Source organism: Monodelphis domestica, chromosome 1, assembly GCF_027887165.1.
Source record: "Monodelphis domestica isolate mMonDom1 chromosome 1, mMonDom1.pri, whole genome shotgun sequence".
NCBI classification, from domain to species: Eukaryota; Metazoa; Chordata; class Mammalia; order Didelphimorphia; family Didelphidae; genus Monodelphis; species Monodelphis domestica.
In genome coordinates, this window is record NC_077227.1 from 56,243,470 (window position 1) to 56,263,228 (window position 19,759).

Consider the following 19,759-nt stretch of genomic DNA (forward strand, 5'->3'; position numbering starts at 1 on the left):
GTTCTGTGTCTCGTCCTTGGTCACCTGGCTGGTAAACAGCAAAACTTGACTCGGGCTCAAATCTTTCCCCTTGAAGTCCATTGCAATTACCTAACATCTGCATTTGCTCTTAAATCTGTTATGCTAAAAGTGTTTGGGGTTTGTGGAGCGTTGTCTGTTTTAACTTGCCCTGACCGCATACATTTAACACGTTGGATGCTTCATCGTTAGTTAAAAAGTTTCTTTTTTCTTTATAGATATCCCGATAAGGTTATCATGTGTTAGCCAATAACAGATCCATCAGTCACATTCCTGTGCCCACCAACATTTAATAAGCTTCCGTCAGCATTTCCCCTTTTGGATTCATGTAGAAGTTATGGGCTTTACTGCACAAATTCCAGTTTTCATTACACAGTGATGTTCGGGATTTTGCAGAGTCATTTCCATTTTAAAAATTACTTTTCAACCAGTGTTCTCATGGAATCATGGTAGATATTAACAATTAACATTGAGATGCACCCTGTCTGCCTTCCTCTACAGTGAGATAATTTTCCCACCTCAGGTCAGGCCCTTTCCTAGGAGAACAGACAACAGATCAAATTACCCCTGGACTCAAATCTTCGTTTTTTTTCCCTTCTGAGAACCTCCCAAACATTAAAAAAAAAAAATCTGCACCAGTCTCAAGGATGTGCTTGATTATATACAAGTTCAATCTGAACCCCAGCATCAGAAACTCATTTTGTGCTTGACTACGTTGTCCCCGTTTCAGAAAAGGTCCCATTCTCTTCCCCATTTCAAGGTTTTTCCAAGTGATTTTTTTTGGAGGGTTGGTTTTTCCCCCCACTTCTGCTTCTCTTCTCCTCCCAGATAGTATCTCTCATTGTGTTCCACCTGGGTTGACACGCTGGTATCTATTTTCAGCTACAATGTCACTATTCCCACATTTCCCTCCAGAAAGAAAATTGACTGGCACTTGAAATATTCTTAGTCCATTCACTTAACTTTTGGGGAAAATGAGCACCGCCATTTTGATTTTGTTGCTTAATTAGCAAAGATATAATTTGTAGTTTCATTTCTTACAAAGGACAAGCCAGCTCTTTTTCATTGCAGTTCTAGTTTGTTTTCAAATGGGAAAGCAAAAACTCTTCCTGCTTCCTGGTTTCTCTAAATTTGTAGATCCAAAGTTTAATTCATTTCCCAATTTTAATTAAGGTGGTAATTCTCGGTGAAAGTCTATATACCAGCAACTAAATATTTTAATTCTAAATCTAGTTGTACTTCATTGGATAAAGCTTTTTGAGTGCCTGGCAGGGAAACCTTTATCCAGGTGGGTCTAGACCTCCCTCAAATCCATTTAGATTTTGCTCATTTCTTCCAATATAGAGAATTCCTCCATAGTGCAGCTTTTCCCAGAACTCTTAGTAAAATAGGGAGCATCAACCATTGTAGATGAGAGTGATCTTATAGACAGTAAGAAAGGACATCATTAAAAATGAAGTTTTACCACTCCGGTATCAATCCTGTCCTTCAAGCAAGTCATAATTGGTAAAATGAGTAACAATTCACATTTATATATTACTTTAGGTTTTCAAAGTACTTTCCCTCACAACAACCCTGTGAGATAGGCAGTGTAAGTATTATCTCAAGCTCATAGTTGAGGCAGAGAACTTCTACAAAAGATATTCTTGCCAGAGGACTGAATAGTTAAAGATGGGAATTGACCTATCTCAGAGAAAAAATCAAGGGAAGTACAGCTCAGGACTAGAACTCGTTTTGTTTTTTCAGTTGTGTCTGACTTCAGGACCCTGTGTGAGGCTTTCTTGGCAAAAAGAATGGAGTAGTTTGCCATTTCCTTCCCCAACTCATTTTTCAGATGGGGAAACTGAGGCAAATGGGGTCAAGTCACAAAGCTAGTGTTTGAGGCCAGATTTGATATGGGCACAGCACTCTTATCTAGAGCACTCCTTTTGACCCTTATTTTAATGTTGCCATTTTAAAACAACACATTTTAAGAGAAAGAGTGTGGCAAAATGGGAAAAGGATAGAGAGATCTGCCATCAATTTAGCTCTTGTGCAAACCCCTTCATACTCTGTACTTCAAGTTTCCTCAACCGTGGAGGAAGAAGATGTACTTCAAGATCCATTCCAACTCTAATATTTTACGACTTCATGCAAAGGTTTAAGAAAAGAGCTTTCAAAAAAAAGCAAAGAATTGACAGATGGTCCCTGTTTTTGCTTTCCCCTCCCTCCCTGCCCCAACCCTTTCAGACTCCTCAGTTCTTCTGTAACCTCAAAGAGTTTGAGTGAGTCTGGGTTATGTCCATCCGACTCATCAGGAAGCTAGGTTGTCAATTCTGGAAACGGCCCCATTTTGTACATGCATCCACCAATGCAAGTAAGCACTCCCCCACAAGGGCATGTTGGATGCTGCTTCCAAAGGCTGGCATCGGTGAATGCCAAGGTAAGCCTAGGAGAGTTCCTGGGTGGCCCAGGTGAGAAAAGATGGTGCTTGATACCATGAAAAGGATTATGGAAAGAAAATAAATTATGACCCAGAGGGAGTGATGTGTTGTTAGTTAACATTACACTCTTCTGACACAGCCCTCCTTGCCAAAATCCTTCCCTTGGGTTGCTTTAAAATCTGTCATAAAATAACGGTCCATGGGAAAAAGGTGCCTTTTGCAGAGGATGGATCACAGTTTCTACATGTTTTCCAGGCATTCTCACCTCCTCATTACAGACTTAGGTTTCACTGAAGTTCTACATGCTCATCTGTAACCAATTCCACTGTAAAATACTTTTTTTCCCCTTTTCCTCTTGCTGTGAAACAAAAGTATTAAACCCTAAAGGGGGGCAGCCGAGGGAGTATGGGTTTTAGATGATCCCCTAATATGCTCCACAGCCCTCCCTGTGATGCTTAAAAGCTACTCTGAAGAAATAATGGCTAACTTCCATGTTTTCCTTCTTCATGCCAAAGAATTTTAAGGGACTTTTTTTTTAAATGTTTTTCTCCAGCTCAAAGTATTTGGGGGCAACTGCATGTGAAGGGGTCCTTGAGTCTTAGATCTCTTTCTCTTCCAAGTTCTCTTCTTCATTAGACTGAGCATTACGCCTTTGAAGGAGCAGCTGTTTGTCCAGTTCCCGGAGCTGTTTGAGAAATCCACGATTGGGCAGAACGCAGCGATTTTTGGCGACTTGTTCAATGGCATCCACCACCGTCATGTTCCTATAAATCATCAGGTATGCCAAGACCAAGGTAGCTGAGCGACTACGGCCCATAGCACAGTGAACTAGAATTTTATCTGTAGAAAGAGGAGAGAAGAGAAGAAAAAAGCCACAAGTATCAAAAAATGAGGGAGAAAAAAAAAAGAAGCCTTGCAAACAATCCCTTTCTCCTTTCTCCCCAACAACTTCTAAATAAGGTTTTCCAAACCACTGTGCTAGGAAATCTAAATCAACCCATCAATCAATATTAACCACCAACTAACAATGTACCAGGCACTGGGAGGGCACATGGAGAAAACACTGATTCAGAGTCAGAAGACTTGAATTCAAATCCCACTTCCAATTCATCCAATGAGGCCTTTGGGAGAGTCATTTAATCTTGGGGCCTCCATTTCTTTCATTTACAAAATGGGGAGCAGACAAGATGAATTCTGAGTGGCTCTCGCTGCTTTGGACCTATTCAGTGGTGTGCAGGAGCCAGCTCTGACCAGTTCCCAAGAAGAGATTGTTGAATTTTCATTGTATTTATACCTCAGAAACTGGCAAACACTACAAATAAGAGTTGGATTTATGGTTTTGTTGATTGTCTACTTATGAGAAAGTGATGGAGGACAAATATATATATATATGTACATATATATATATATATATGTTTTTTTGGAAGAACCAATTTATTAAACATTTGCCACCATACTCCTCATACCCCTGCTCATAGTCCCCTGTTAGGAATATAGAAATAGTAGATCCAGGCCTGGACTCGGGAGAATCTGGGTTCCAATCTGGCCTCACACACTTCCTATCTGTGTGATTCTAGGCAAGTCACTTCAACCTGATTATGGTTAGGTAAAGGTTTAAAAAAAAGTAACGGCGGGTCATTAGGTTAATTGTTCCATATCTCAGCCTTCCCTCAATAAATACTCGAGCACACATTATGTGCACAGACCTCTAGAGGTAAGGCGATAGGACCAAAGAAATAGAAATGTTTCAGGGTGTGTATTTGGAAGCCATTGAACAGAACCTTCCTGAACCCAGCCCAGAACCATCTAATTCTCTTTCTTAGGCTGCCCCCTTCACGTGCATTACATGAGCCCCTCGAGCCAACCAGCTTCTGCCAAAAGAAAACACGTCAATGTGGTCAGTTTCTTATCCCAGCCAAGTCTGTTTTCTGCTTTTGTTCTGGACGTTTCCTTGCTCAGACTAGAGGCAACATGATGCCTCTCCTGGAACGCCTTGATTCAGGGGGCAGAATGGAGGGGCTCGCTCTGGCTTTGGGCCCTACAGCTGCCTAACTGGTGGCTTCAGTTTCCTTCTTAATCCCCCAGACTGTTCCAGGGGCCCCCGATAGCTGCAGCGCCTCTTCCTCTCAGAAAAAAAAAAAAGAGCTAACTCGTTTTGTCATGACCCAGTATTTGAAACAGATGAAAACTGCAGTTCATTTGGCAGGCCGCTCGGCTCATAAGGGCTCTTAGAATGGGAAGGGGGGCAGGCGGGTCTTCAGGGAGGAGAGAAAGAAGAACTTCACCACTAGATCTGGGAGCTGAGCTTTGGTTTTGAGGGAGGGGGATGGATGCTGCGCTCTGCTGTTTGCTGGGATGAGGGGCCCCGCTCCTCCGAGGCACATACGTGGGGGGTTGGCCCAAGGACTTCTTTGGGTTAGGCCTGCTGGATTTCTCTTTCACTGCCCTCCCCACCCCACAGTTTATTGGTCACAGAAACAATCTGTTGGAGGCAGCATGACAAGAGCAACAGAACCAGAGGGTCAGAGGGCTCTGCGCCAGCCGGGAATTGTGACCTTTTCTTTACTGAGCTGTTGGTTGTAAGAATCCAAAGAGATAATCATGTATGGAAAGCACTTTGCAAACTGACAAGCACTATACAAATGTCCCTGATCTCCAAGGCCCTTTCCAGTGGATTCATCCTAGAATTAGGTTGGGGTGATGATCTCTTTTTCCATGTGTCAACTCCCTCCCCCCTCCCCCCCCTCTTCTCTCTCTCTTCTCTCTCTCTCTCTCTCTCTCTCTCTCTCTCTCTCTCTCTCTCTCTCTCTCTCTCTCTCTCTCTCTCTCTCTCTCTCTCTCTCTCTCTCTCTCTCTCTCTCTCTCTCTCTCTCTCTCTCTCTCTCTCTCTCTCTCTCTGTCTCTCTGTCTCTCTCTGTCTCTCTCTCTGTCCCCCTTCCTCTCTTTCTCTTTCTGTTCCCCCCCTCTCTCCCCCCTCTGTGTTCTCTCTCTCTCCTCTGTGTCTCTCTCTCCATCTCTCTCTCTGTTCTCTCTCTTTCTATGTTCTCTCTCTGTGTGCCTCTCTCCCTCTCACTGTCGCTGCCTTTGTGTGTGTCTCTCTAGCTCTTTCTCTGTCACTCCTCTGCTTCTGCCCATGTCTCTGTCTATCTCTCCCTCTTTGCCTCTGTCTCTGTCTCTGTCTCTGTCTCCACTTCTCTCTGTCTCTTCTGTCTCTCTGTCTCTCCCTCTTCTGACTGATCAGAGTTCTTAAATCCTGCAGCATTCAGTTGCCAGATAAGATACCAAACCTGTTAGAATAGACATAATTAAGACCTGTGGTAAATTTCTTCACTTTGATAAAATGAAAAATCCCTGCCTTCATTTCTATATGCCATCAACCAACATAAACAGAAATGTAGAGAAAAACCAACTAGTTAGGAGGTCTCCATTGAATTGCTCCAAGAATCCATGTTTGGCTACTGAACATTTTTGATCAGTGACGGATAAAGCTATGGATGGTATTTTTATCAGATTTGCAGGTGACCCAGAACTAAGGAGGGAGAGCTAGCATATTAGATGACAGAGTTAGGATTTTTAAAAATCTTGAAAAGTTAAAAACATGGGACTCAATCTAAGAGGATTCCCATTTCCATCAGGGGATGGTGGGGGGAAGATATCAGCACTAGGATCCTGGGTTCTAGCCAAGCCTGTGCATCTCACTCTCTTTGTGACCTAAATCAAGTCACTCTATCCTTGGGCTTCAGTTCCTAGTTTCTCAGATGAAGAGTGTTGAAATAGATCCGTTTCCTGTTCCTTTGTGGTTCTAACAATCCATGACTCTCCTAAATGATTTTTTCATTATCTAGTTTGGTTGGCTGGTTCTGGATTGGCTAAATTTGTGTGCTGTCACAATGGCTGTCATGGGACTTGGACTCCTCCGTCTGGGTGTTCTGAATCTAGGAACGACTAGGTTTAGAGCAGTGTGGCTGGGCCATCAAGTCAATCAGGGCATTCCAAATCCATGTGTCGCTGGGCTGAAGTGACACAGCATTCTGTGCATGCTTATGAGGATTCCAAAAATAAGTTAGCATGATCACACATACATTTCAAAGAGAGCGTGGGCAAGTCAGGCAGATGAGGAACAATACAGAGGCTTGAAGGAAAATGGGCAGCAGCAAAGGGCACGAAAGGCTAGGAGGGAGGAAAAATGTTTTGCCTTTGGGTCATGTCGTCCATCAACACCAATTACATCAAGAGAATATTAATAAATGGTGAATTGGGGCCAGGAGAGCTGGGATAGGGCCTCCCTGTAACCCAACCTGAGCTGGTGATCAGGATCTTCTTATGACCCCAACCACATCATGAGAGTATATTTAGCACAGGACTGAGGAGTAAATACAAAAGAGGTACCCACCGAGGGCGCTCATTGGCAGGCTCCCAAGAGCCAGGAAATCCTGCTGAGCTTGATGCAGCAACATCATCAGGCCTCCTCTGTTCTGGACCCTGTGCCTTATCTGAGCTGCAAGCATCCTCCCAACTTTCCCTCTTCCATTATGTGGCTATCAGCAGCAATTTTACCCCAAGCCAGGGTTCCTCCAAGTCAGGGGATGACAATGGGGAGCATACAACACATATAGCACACCATTAAACACATGTGTGTTCCAATACATATATCTTATACATATACATGTGTGTAGTTAGATGGATGGATGGATGGATGGATGGCTAGATAGATGGATAGATAGACAGACAGACAGATATAGATAGACATACAGACAGATATAGACAGGCAGACAGAGAGAGATGGATGGATGGATGGATGGATGGATGGATGGATGGATGGATGGACAGATGGATGGATGGATGGATGAATGATTAGATAGATGGATAGACAGACAGACAGACAGATAGATAGAGATAGACATACAGATAGATATAGATAGACAGGCAGAGAGAGATGAATGGATGAATAAATGGATAAACAGGTGGATAGACAGTCACATAGATAGATAGATAGATAGAGAGAGAGAGAGAGAGAGAGAGAGAGAGAGAGAGAGAGAGAGATAGATAGATAGATAGATAGATAGATAGATAGATAGATAGAGTAAATATCTGAAGTGGGATTTGAACTTGGGTCTTTCAGACTCCATACCTAGTACTCTGACTATACAAAGGAGTCCACAGGCTTCACCAGACACTGCCAAAGGGGTCTAGGACACACACTAAGAGTCTAATAAGGCCAAGAATTCCTGTTTTACTTAAATTTCTCACCCTCCAAAGCTTTTTTATTTCTGCCTAGTCTCCAAAGTTCTCACGCTTAATTAAAGGAACTAGTCTATATTTAGGACTGGCTAGAGTTAAACTGACATTTCAGTTGTACTATGGTATTTTCATGGTGCTACTGAAAAAATGGGGAATTGTATGTGCTTTTGCCCAGCACTTAGGTCGGAACCACTTGGGTTCTCTCTATGTAGATGATTCCCCAATATCCATTTATCCATCCTGCATGCCTCTCCTGAGCTTCAGTCCCACATCACACTAACCATTTCAACAATATTGTGTAAGCATCTCAAAGTCACCACATCCAAACTAGAACACATCTTTACCCCCAAACCTGCTCCTCCTTCCAGATCTCACCAGAGTTTGCAATCTCAATGTCCTCTTTCACCACTGATTCTCACTCACCCCACACATCCAGCCATTTGCCAAATCTCATGATTTCTTTTTCCATGACATTTCTCAAAAATATCCCCTCCCCACTTATGCCAAAGACTGCTTTCCACCGCCAGAGAAAGAACTGTTGGAGTCAGAATGCAGATGAAAGCAGACAACTTTTCACTTTGTGTTTTTATTTGGGGATTTTGGATTTCATATGAGTATTCTCTTATAACACTGGCCAAGATGGAAATGTTTCACACGATCATACTTGTACAACCCAGATCAGATTGCTGGAAGGGGGAGAGTGAAAAACAATTTGGATCTTATAATTTTGGAAATGTATGTTGAAAATTATGTATATAAGTATATACATATACCCCTTCTTTCCACTCACACAGCCATCATGCTGGTTTGGGCTCTTATCAACTCCCACCTGGATAATTACAGTAGCCTCCTATTTGGTCTCCATGCCTCTAGTCCCTCTTCTCTCCAACCCTTCCTCCAAGGAGCTACTAAATGATTTTTCTGAAACACAAGTCTGATCGAATACACCTCCTCGCCCACACTCAATAACCTCCAATGGCTCACAGTGCCTTCTAGGATCAAATCTGAACTCCTGTGATTTTGACAACCTGGTCCTTTCCTGAATTTTTGGTTGTTTAATACTATATCACTCCCCTCTACCAACTCGATAGTCCCATCAGAATGTTCCATTTGTGTCATACATAATGCTTCATCTCCCACTTCTCTACCTTTGCTTTTCCTATTCCCTCCATATGCCTGGAATGTTCTTTTGCCCAACTTCTTTCTCGTAGACTCCCCGGCTTCCTTTAAGACAACTCAGCTCCTGGTCCTTTCCACCTCTCTCCTCTTTGTATATGTCATGGATGCACCAATTGATATACCTACTGTGATTCCCCATTAGAACATAAAACTCTTTGAGAATAAGGATTTTTAAAAAATCCTTACCTTCCATCTTATAATCAAAACTTTGTTTTGGTTCCAGGGCAGAAGAGTTGTAAGGACTAGGCAACGGGGGTTAAGTAACTTGTCTAGGGTCACACAGTTGGGAAGTGTCTCAGGTCAAATTTGAACCTAGAACCCCCTCCAATCCCCATCTCTAAGCCTGGCTCTCTATCCATTAAATCACCTTGTTGCTCCCAAGTGAGGATAATTTTTGCATTTTCTTTGCACTTAGCACAGTGGTTAACATATAGTAAATGCTTAATAAATGCTGTCTGATCAGTTGATTGATTTGGGAACTTGAACACTAGCAACTCAAAGCACAAAACTTAAAAAAAAAAGGCTCTCACATGTAGTCTGTCTTAGAAGAAGGCAAGGGTGCTGGCTGCCTTCCACAGTTTGAACTGGCCAGGAATAGAGAAGGTGACTAGAACTTGGGAAGGGATCCCCAAAGAAACAAAAGATTTAAAAAGTCAGCAGAAAAACTTGAAGTTTCTCCTTTAGTTCCTTCTTCAACCAACTATCAGTGTCCCCTGCATCAGAAGTAATCGCCTGCCAGTCTGCCTTGGGGTCCAGATTTTGTCAATTATACAAGTGCTCTTAAAACTCTGGAGAGAAGCCCTCCTGCTAGGAGGTCAGTGAATAACAAATTTCAGTCATCGGGTTGGGAACTTAAAAGGATATTAATGTTTCCAGCTATTTTCTGTCAGTGCTCATAAGCCCCTGCTGTCTTGGAGATGGCTTGTATTCCAACTTAAATCTGCTGTTTTTCAGATACAGATAAACAGCATCTCTTCCACTATTCCAAAGTTCCCCCTACAGTGGCTGCCATTTTGAAACATCACCACCCACCCTCCTCAGCTATCCCTTGTTTACAGACACCCTCCCATGTGTATTGGCCATCCAGCAACCTCAGCCTTCCCTGCCTCTGGTGTTTTCCCATTATGATGCCCATTGCTCTTGGAGAGCCAATGGCTTGGGAGCCAATGGTTTTTAGGAGCCCCTGGCCCTTCTCCTTACTCCTATCGCTCTGGAGAGCAGAGTCGATGAACTCGGCGGCCGAGTAAAAGAACTCGCTGAGGTTGAAGGTGGGGAGGTCATCGGCTTCCACTCCATGGTATTCAATGGCCATGTCTCTGTAGTACTCTGGACCTGTGTTTACGTTCCATCGGCCGTGGGCAGCATTTAGGACGTGGGTGAAGCCAGATTTCTCTAAACTGTATCGATCCAGTGCTGTAGCCCTGTTAAGCACAGTAAAAGGTATTGTGATCCACTTTCTTCAAATCAGAGCAGCTACTCCTACAGGCATCATAAATGAAGCATCAAGCTCAGGGAGCAGTGAGGGATTTTCACAGAACCATGGAATTTACTTTGGAAGGGCCCTCAGCAGCCTAGCCCATACTGGAAAGGGATCCCCACTTTAATGAGTGTCCATCCGGTCTGAGATCTCCTCCAGTAGAATGTGAGCTCCTTAAGGGCAAGGATTCTGGTTTTCTAAGCACAGGGTTTGGCACCTACTTAATGAAATGCTTAATAAATGCTTGCTGGCTGACTCTAAGGGAATCCTTTGCTTCTTAGCCTCTTTCATGTGCTGTTCTTAGCTCCCCTTCTGGTACTAGATAGAACAAACTGAAGTCCTCCTTCCATAACACAACCCTCCAGATACTTCAAGTGTTCCCTAACCAAATTTTCCTTAGAAAAACATCCCCAGGTTTTAAAAAAATCCTCATAGGACACAGACTCCAGTTCCTTCAGCATCCTAATTGCCCTTCCCTGGCCACTCTGAACCTCATCAATGTGGGGTTTTTTTGGGGGGGGGGGTTCGGTTTGGTTTGGTTTGGTTTTGATTTCTATTTTTAACTACAGTATCCAGGTACTGATTAGTGTTTCCATTTTAAATGCTTTCATCTAATAATCCCTGGAAAATTCTTCTTGTGATTTCAAGTCTTTTCAGTGCAATACTTTCCTCCAAAATACAGAATTTTTGATATGCATAACAATTTTATCAATTCAGTGAAATAAATCTTACAAAACTCTAGGCCTGAAAAAATTGGAAAATGAGGGGATGCCCTCCAGTTGGGGAATGGCTGAACAAATTGTGGTATATGTTGGTGATGGAATACTACTGTGCTCAAAGGAATAATGAACTGGAGGAATTCCATGGGAACTGGAACGACCTCCAGGAATGGATGCAGAGCAAAAGGAGCAGAACCAGAACCAGGAGAACATTGTACATAGAGACTGATACACTGTGGTACTATTGAATGTAATGGACTTCTCCATTAGTGGCAATGCAATGATCTGGGACAATTCTGAGGGACTTATGAGAAAGAACACTATCCACACCCAGAGAAAGAACTGTGGGAACAGAAACACAGAAGAAAAACAACTGCTTGATCACATGGTTGATGGGGATAGGAATGGGGATGGAGACTCTAAAGGATCACCCCAATGCAAATATCAATAATATGGAAATAGGTCTTGATCAATGACGCATGTAAAACCCAATGGAAGCTCATTGGCTATGGGAGGGGGTGGGAGGGTGAAGGGAAAGAACATGATTCATGTAACCATGGAAAAATATTCTAAATTAATTAATTTAAAAATTTTTTCCCCAAAACAAAAACACAACTCTAGACCAGGAATTGGAGGCAACTTCAGGTAGTTTGGTGGTGGTGGGGAGGGGGGGTGTACAGTCAACACAATGTCTACCCTTGGGGTCAATAGTGGAAGAGACCTGGAGGTATAGGCTCTTTTCTAGCCCAGTGTGGCCCAGCCACCCAGAAAGCTCACATCTCCTCTCTTGGGTCCATTTTCGTCCAAGGCTCCCTTGCCTGAGACTTTCTTCTCCCTGTTCCATCAGAGATGGTTCCAGCATGTTTCCCATGAGCTGAGCATTTAAAGATATTTGCAAACACTTGATTAAAACAGTGGCCCAAGGAGAAGAGGGACTGTGCCAGATTGTCTCTGGCTTGCTCTTCTGCTTTTAATTTTTCTTCTTAAGAAACCTGGTTTTCATTGTTTAGATTTGTCCCTAAGAGTAAATACAACACACAATAAAATGATTTTGTTTTCAGGTCATAGATCTGTGCTTAATTAAAACTCCTGCTAATATTGTCCAACTCGCTGAGCAGGCCATGGGCCACTTTGTAGTGGAACTCAGTGGAAAAATGAGACTAAGCTATCCATGAAAGGGAAGATCATTCAATAAACCATAAAGTCTTAAATCTGCATTTCAACCTAATAAATGGCAGTTTGGTCAATGTCAAAGATTGGGTCACCGAAATGACAAATGTCAACGTTTCATGTGGCCACATTTCAGTCCTTCGGTCTTAGAATCTACAAGGTATCAGTTCCGGGCAGAAATGCAGCAAGGGCTAGGTGACTGAGAGTGAATGATTTGCCCAGGGTCAGCCAGCTTGGAAGGGCCTGGGGCCATATTAGAAGCCAAGACTTCCCATCCCTAAGCTTGGTTTTCCATCCACTGAGTCACCTAGCTGTGCCTCGGTCATTCATTTTTTTACAAATATTTATTATGTGCCTACTATGCCCAAAGCACTGGGGAGAAGGAAGGCAGACGTGGAGCAGGCCCTGCTCTCCGAGAAAATTCATTCTAACAGAGGAAAGACATTCACAAAAATAACAGATAAAAAGGAGATTGCTACGGAACATGCCTTCACACCTCTGAAGAAGGGGAGGTCACTCTCCCCTAGGGGGGTGCCAGACAAAGCTCGGTGAGGGCACAAGCATTTGTGTTGGTTCTGAAAGGAAGGGAGATATTTCAACAGATTTAGGAGGTAGTCCAGTAGGAAGGCAAATAAAATTGGAGTCAAAATTCAGATCAGCTACCTACCACTTGGGCAAGGTAACTTGGCAGCCTGGGGCTAGACCTGAAGGCAAGAAGACCTGTGTGCAGATAGATCTCAGATATTTACTAGGTATGTGACCCTGAGCAAGTCACATCACTGTTTCCTGCCTCAGTTTCCTCATCTGTAAAATGAAAGGAGCCAAAGTGAATAAGAAGGTTCCTTTTAATTCTGTTGATGTATGATTCAATAAACTCAAATGATAGACATGTAATTAGGAGAGTTGGATCCAAATCTCTTCCAATACTTGACAGTGTGGACATAGCCAAATAACATAACCTCTAACCTCATTTTCCTCATCTAGAATGGGGATTATCATCCTGCATTGCCTGTACTGCCATCCTCACAGGTCTGTTGTGAGAAATAAATGAGGCTAAAAGACCTCATAATCTTAAAAAAGTTCTATGTAAACAATTGTAAGCTATAATGAGGAGGCCATGAGAGATGGTCAGAGTCCATGCTAGACACAGAGGATGGGAGGAGCTCATACATAGAACTGCAAGAGGGTAAAAAGAGAACAGGGACCAGAGAAGAGTAATCTTGGTCATCTGGCCAAGAGACTTCCTCTTCTTTTCATGCCACTCCTTGTGTATCTTCCTCCAATGATGCTCTGGAGCTGATGCGTCCTTCCTAAGCTTTGGCAAGGAGCCCATACTGTGATTGGGTCTTCCTGGCTCCAAGGCTAATTCTCTGTCCTCTCTCTCTGACCCAAATTAACTCTCAGGATGGTATGTGGGTTCTGTTATATTTTCCTAATTCAGTGGACTCATTGAGAGAAAGGAAATATCTGCATTGAATCAACTAATTCTTCCTCTCTCTAAATTCCCATAACCTATGACTTCACTATTATCTCCTATTATCATGAGCTACCACCATGTTTTTGAAGTCTGAAATTCCCTTTTCTATTAATAATTTTCTCTCCTTCCATCCCTCTTTCTGTTCCGTTCTTTTCAGATTCATCCTTTATCTCCACAAATTGTAGACCATCCATTGTCTCCCAGTCCATCACTCATGGTTTGGCCTTGCTCTCTACTCTTCAGAATCCCAGTGGTTGTTGGCCAGTTTAGTGTTTTATTGTCCAACACCTTTGACTCTTCTGACTCTCATCCTCCTGCTATTCCTGCTCTGACAGTCTTCAAGTCAGCTATAACAATAGCAAAGCAATGACGAATTTGTCTCAGAGTGCTGAAATATGTTGTTTTCTCCTAGTTTTCCTCCTACTTATTTGTCTGCTCCTTCCCACTTCTTTGCTGGTAAGGGCTAGTCAATGGGGGTTAAGTGACTTGCCCAGGGTCACACAGCTTGGAAGTGTCTGAGGCCATATTTGAACTCAGGACCTCCCATCTCTAGGCCTGGCTCTCAATCCAATCTTCACACATATCCCCTCATTTTCTTTTTTAAAGACCTCCTGTAACTTTTTGGATTCTGATTATTCAAATCATCTTCTCATTTCCCAAAGTGACTCCTCTGTAAAATGGAACTGGCCATAAAGATGTTATTCCTTTCTTTAAGGGGAAAAAATTTAGATTCCTAGCTCCCCACCTTTCCAACTAGTCTCTATTTTAGATATTAAGCTCTACCAGTTTTCTGGAAAACTATTTTCTCTCCTAAATTTTTATGTGTTCTGAGATTCTGTTTCCTATACAAATTGTTCTTTATTAAATACTAATCTGTTCTTTAACATTGCATTATCTACAGGAGAAGAAGGAGGAAGAGGAAAAGAGATTAATTTTGAAATTTAAAGGTAGCCACTGATTCTGTAGCTTTTGACTTGGGTCAAGTTTTGCCTTGACATGGAAATGACATTGATGGGATCATAGATTTTGACTGACAAGAGAACTTAGAAAGACCATCCAGTCCACTCCCTGCTCCTTTTATAAATGAGAATTGAGTCCCCAAAAGCTAAATAACTTGTGTGAGATTAAATAGGCTTGTAAAGAATGAGGCTGAGATTCAAGACCAGGTCCTCTGACGCCAAAACCCAGCATACTTTCCATGGTACCACACTTCCTCTCCCTCTCCTAAGCCAATGGTACTTATTGTACTTATTCTGTTAGTGATCATCTGATTTGAGGGTATTCTCTAAAAGTCCAGGAGTGGAAATTGTGTCATCGAGGTTCAGTGGCACCTCTGACATGGTATGTGGCATCAGGACAGTTCCCAAACTTCATCTTCCTCACATCAGCTGGATTCAGTGCTCCCTGGTTGATTAATCTCATTGACCTCCTGACTGAGTGGGAATGAAATAGGAGATGAGCAAGGTCTTTCAGTTGAAAAAGCTCTGTAGGACTGCTCAGAATCAGCACTGGTTTTGTTATAATAACAAGGATAATCCTCTGCCTTTATCCTGAAGAGAGAAGCTCGCAATTCTCATCCTTTGAGATTATGCTGTCAAGAGCCTCTGGAGTGATGGTCTAGAAGACAACCGATATCCACGATACCCTTTCCCTCCTCTCATGCTCCATCAACACTCCTGCTGGTGCATCATAGGTCCAATATGTCCTAATAGGTCCAAGAGAGGAAAGAAGGAACACTCAGAAGAACTGGGCTTTAAGAATGATCATTTAGAAAATAGTAAACTCACGTTTTGAGTCCTGTGAAGGGAAACAAGGAAAAAGGCTTTGTCCTCAGTGACTTCCATCCACAAGGAGTAATACTGACCATTGTGTTGTTGTTAGGATTCTCAGGACTTCCTCTTGTGGAAAAAGGAAGTTTTGAGGTACAATATGAGCCTTGGCACCAGTGGTGGTGAAAGGAGGAGTACGAAAGTCAGTTAGAAGGGAGACAAGTCTGCTGATATCCTCAGGCATTCTTGGACATGCTGATTGCACCATATAAGTATAACTAAGGTAGAGCCATATCAATCACCAAAGTCTCTGTAATTCAAGCTTTTGACTTCCTACTAAATTATACATCAGGGCATTTTTTGCACATGCACATGTGCTTACACACATGGGCACATATATTTGCTCCCTTAAAATGGAGTACATTCAAGCACCATCCCAAAGTAAGGGATGATTTTTTTTGGCTTGGTTTGGTAGTTTGAGAAGAAATTCATCTCCTTTTGCTATTCTCATTAGTTTTTAAAAAATAGATAGTTTTTGTTTCTCTGGTAATGAGTAAACCAGGGCAGCTAGAAGTGCCAAAACTGGAATAAGGACGTCCTGAGTTCAAATCCAGCCTTAGACACTAGCTGTGTGACTCTGGGCTAGATGCTTTACCCTGTTTCTCTCAGTTTCCTCATCTATAAAATGAGTTAGAGAAGGAAAGGCAAACCACTCTAGCATCTTTGCCAAGAGAACCCCACAAGGGGGTCACAAAGAGTACCATAGGACTGAAAGGGCAAGTGGTATCCTGGTGGATCCAAGAACTTTGATGTCTCTTCCTCTCTCCAAATGGGCTCTCTTTATTCCTGTTGTCTCTGTCACACTTAAATTTCCTATTTCTGGTTGATCTGCACAATTCTTCTCTGCATATGGCTAAGGAATTATGATTTGGACATCTTGTCTAGATGAGAAGGGAAGACAGAGGAAAGAGACAGAAGTTTTCCTAAAAGGTAGGTGGACAGAGAGACAGTCGTCAGGGTAAGAGATGTGGCTAATTTCTCTGAGTGCATCGCAGTCCTTCCATGAGCCAAAAAGCCAGGGCTTGGGAAGAGTCAGAATTGGAGAAAAAACCAAAAACAAGCAAACAAATAACCATCTCTATTCTGGGAACACAGCTTTGTAACTCTCTCCTGGGGACCATACTGTCCTGGTTGGTGAATCAGTGACTATAAACTCACCTAGCCTGCTATATCTAGCCAGCCCCGGATCAGACATACCTCAGATTTCAGCCCAACAATCTTCTCAATGTTAGCCATTTCCCTGCTGCTCCTCTCACTCTGAGAGCTATAATCAAATCAGTGCACCACTGATTTCTGGAAAGAATATGCCAGTTGACTCCCCCTCCAGGTCCACTCACCATCTCTGGTATTTTCAGAGCCAAATACCTTCCCTTGGCCACCAGGCTATTATTTGAGTTGTCTCTCTTTATTGGAATATAAACTCATTAAGAGCAGAGATTATCTCACTTTCATATTTGTAGATAATGTGTTTAATGTAGTTCTGGTACAACGCAAGTGTTTGATAAATATTTATCTTTCACTCATTCATTCATTGCTGGAAGGTACCATAGAGGTCACTTGTTCCAACTTCTCATTTTACAGATGAGCAAAATGAGGTCCAAGAGATGGAATGACTTGCCCAAGACAGAAAGTAGCAGAGCTGGGATTTGAACCCAGGCCTTGGATTCCAGATCCAGTGCTCTCTTCACTACTCTATGCTGACTCCCTGATCCTGAGAGGCATTCTCACTTTGGAAATATCCATAATGCATAGAAGAGGAAATTTAGCAATGATCAGCATTCAGTCAAACCTCATTAATGGGGGCTTTGGAATTTGTGGGGGAAAAAAATTCACAAAATCCAGGCTGGGCCAATAATTCCATTTAAGTATTACCAATAAACAAAAAGTCTCGCTAAGCTGAATGAACAAGACTGGAGGGAAACTGTTTAAATTAACTAAAAAAAACAGTTTTCAAACACTTCTGAAAGCACAAATTGATGGGCTAATTACAAATCATTCTTAGCTAATTATTATTAAAGTCAAGCCCTGGACCTTCAGAAGGCAACTCTTTGTTGCTCTAATCTGAGTTTCTGGAAAGTAATTAAACTTGATTTCTCTGAGAGTAGGGTCTGAAATTCAATCTTTTGACTAATTTCAGACTGGCCTCACTAAATATTCTTAATTAATGTGCTTTGGCTATAAATTGATCATCAAATTGAATCACCATAAAGACAGGCCAATCTGAATGAGCTCTTTTTATTAATTCAGTTAACTGAGTAATGAACAAATATTGGCTTGATTATCTGCCATGGACACCCATCCTGTAATTCTGAGATGGATTTAAAAAATATCTTAAGAGCAGCTTTTTTCGGGGGGAAGCCGGGGCTGGGAAGGACTGATCCCCCTTGATTGAAACTGGAATTGGCAAGCCCAGTCCTCCCTAGGAGATTAGGGATGTGAGTCACCAAGCACCTACTGTTCAATAAATGCTTGAAAAAAGGGATTCCAGATTCTTTGTCCTTTTATGAAGGATGCCTAGTACTCCTTCCTTCCTGTGAATAAGTGAATGAACTTGAAATCAACAGGCAGGAGCAGGGAAGGGGTGACAGGAACTACAGCTGTCTTGCCTCAAAATACCTGGCACCTTTGCTGAAGCATGAGGAAGCAATTCTATAATTGACATCAAAATGTGAGACCAATTCCTGCTTCTCCAGGGGTTTCTTTGGAAGGCTCGGGTCAGAAAGTATCTGGGAAAGGGAAGGGATATAGATTGGAGCAAGTTTGGAAAGAGAATTTTCTGTTACTTTACTCTGGGTTGAACAAATTTGTCAGTGGAGGAGGTGGGTTGGGGAAGGACGGGATTAATCATTTAGTAAATTCCTACTCTGTGCTAGAAACTAGGCTAAATAAGCCCTTTACAAATATTCTCTCATTTTATCCTCACAACAGCCCTGGGAAGCAGATGGTATAATGATCTCCATTTTACAGGTAAGGAAAGGGAGACAGAGAGTGGTTAAATGACTTGCTCAGAATCACACAGTTGGTAAAGGTCTGAGGTTGGATTTGAACTTTGATATCTCTGACTCCAAGCCCAGCACTCTAGCCTTTATTTATTCATTTATTCAATAAACATCTATTAAGCACTTTTTATGTGCCAGGCACCATGCCAGGTGCTGAAAGTACAAAAAAAGAGACAAAAGACAGTCCTTGCCCTGAAGGAACTTGAGTTAAATGGGGAGGGGGGGAACAACATGCAAACAAAAATATAAATTTATATATTAAAATGTACAAAAACCAAATCTTTAGAAGCTTCTTTGGGCTCCCAAAGGAGCCATTAACCCCCAAATCAATTTCTTTGCTGGATCTTTCCCTCTGAATATTCAACTTCTGAACATTCTACTAAGAGAAGGTTTTGTGAGAAAGTATAGTTTTTAGGGGGAGCTAGGATAGAGAGCCAGACATGGAGTTGGGAAGCTCTGGGTTCAAACTTCCTAGCTGTGGGACCCTGTCACTTAACCCCAATTGCCTAGTCCTTACCACCCTTCTGTCTTGGAATAGATACTTAGTGCCAATTCTAAGACAGAAGGTAAGAGCTTGGGGGAAAAAAAAAACCCACAGAAAAGAAAATGTGGCTGTTGCTCTTCATGAATAATACCTTCACACCTTCGAGATGAAATAACACTACAGATGCATTTTGAATTTCACCTTCATAACTTATGAGAAATTCTAGCATCCAAGATTTAAAGCTGGAAGAGACTGAAAGATCACTGGCTTCTCTTTCATACCTCACCCACTAACTCCAGGTATGACCTCGAGGCTCCCTTCTGGACACTCTCTCTGTCTCTTGGTGACCTCATCAGTTTCTAAGGGATTAGTTATCCTCTCTTTGCAGATGATGCCAGATCCCTGCCCCTCATCATCAAATGCCTCTGAAAAATCTCAAGTTCCATATGTCTGAAACAGAACTCATTATCTTCTCTTCCAGAACTCAGCCCTCTTCCAAACTTCTCCCTCCTCCACTCACCATCTCTTATAGCAAAGAATTTTTTTAAAAAGAGAGAGAAGAGAAAGGGAATATATCAGCAAATTAATCAATACATACAAAAAAAAATTTCAACACCTTCACACCCATGGACTGCTCCACCTCTGCAAAGGAGAGGAGGAAAATGTTTTCTTGTATCTCTTCTTTTGTTCTTCTTTATAACTTTATGTATCTCTTGTCTCTTCTTTTGTTCTTGTTCTTTATA

At 42.2% G+C, this 19,759-nt stretch overlaps 1 protein-coding gene across 3 annotated transcripts in view; it reads right to left on the reverse strand.

Moving 5' to 3' along the window:
* Positions 1–748: 748 nt before the first annotated feature.
* The window catches only part of DUSP29 (dual specificity phosphatase 29), a 48,977-nt gene continuing 29,966 nt past the window's right edge, over positions 749–19,759 (reverse strand). For all 3 annotated transcript variants that reach the window (XM_056819861.1, XM_007478435.2, XM_007478436.3), the window contains 2 exons: positions 10,062–10,282; positions 749–3,281 (listed from right to left, as the gene is read on the reverse strand). In XM_056819861.1, the coding sequence (XP_056675839.1) occupies positions 3,040–3,281; positions 10,062–10,282 (463 nt within the window). In that variant the 3' untranslated portion in view covers positions 749–3,039. The remainder of the gene's footprint in view (positions 3,282–10,061; positions 10,283–19,759) is intronic.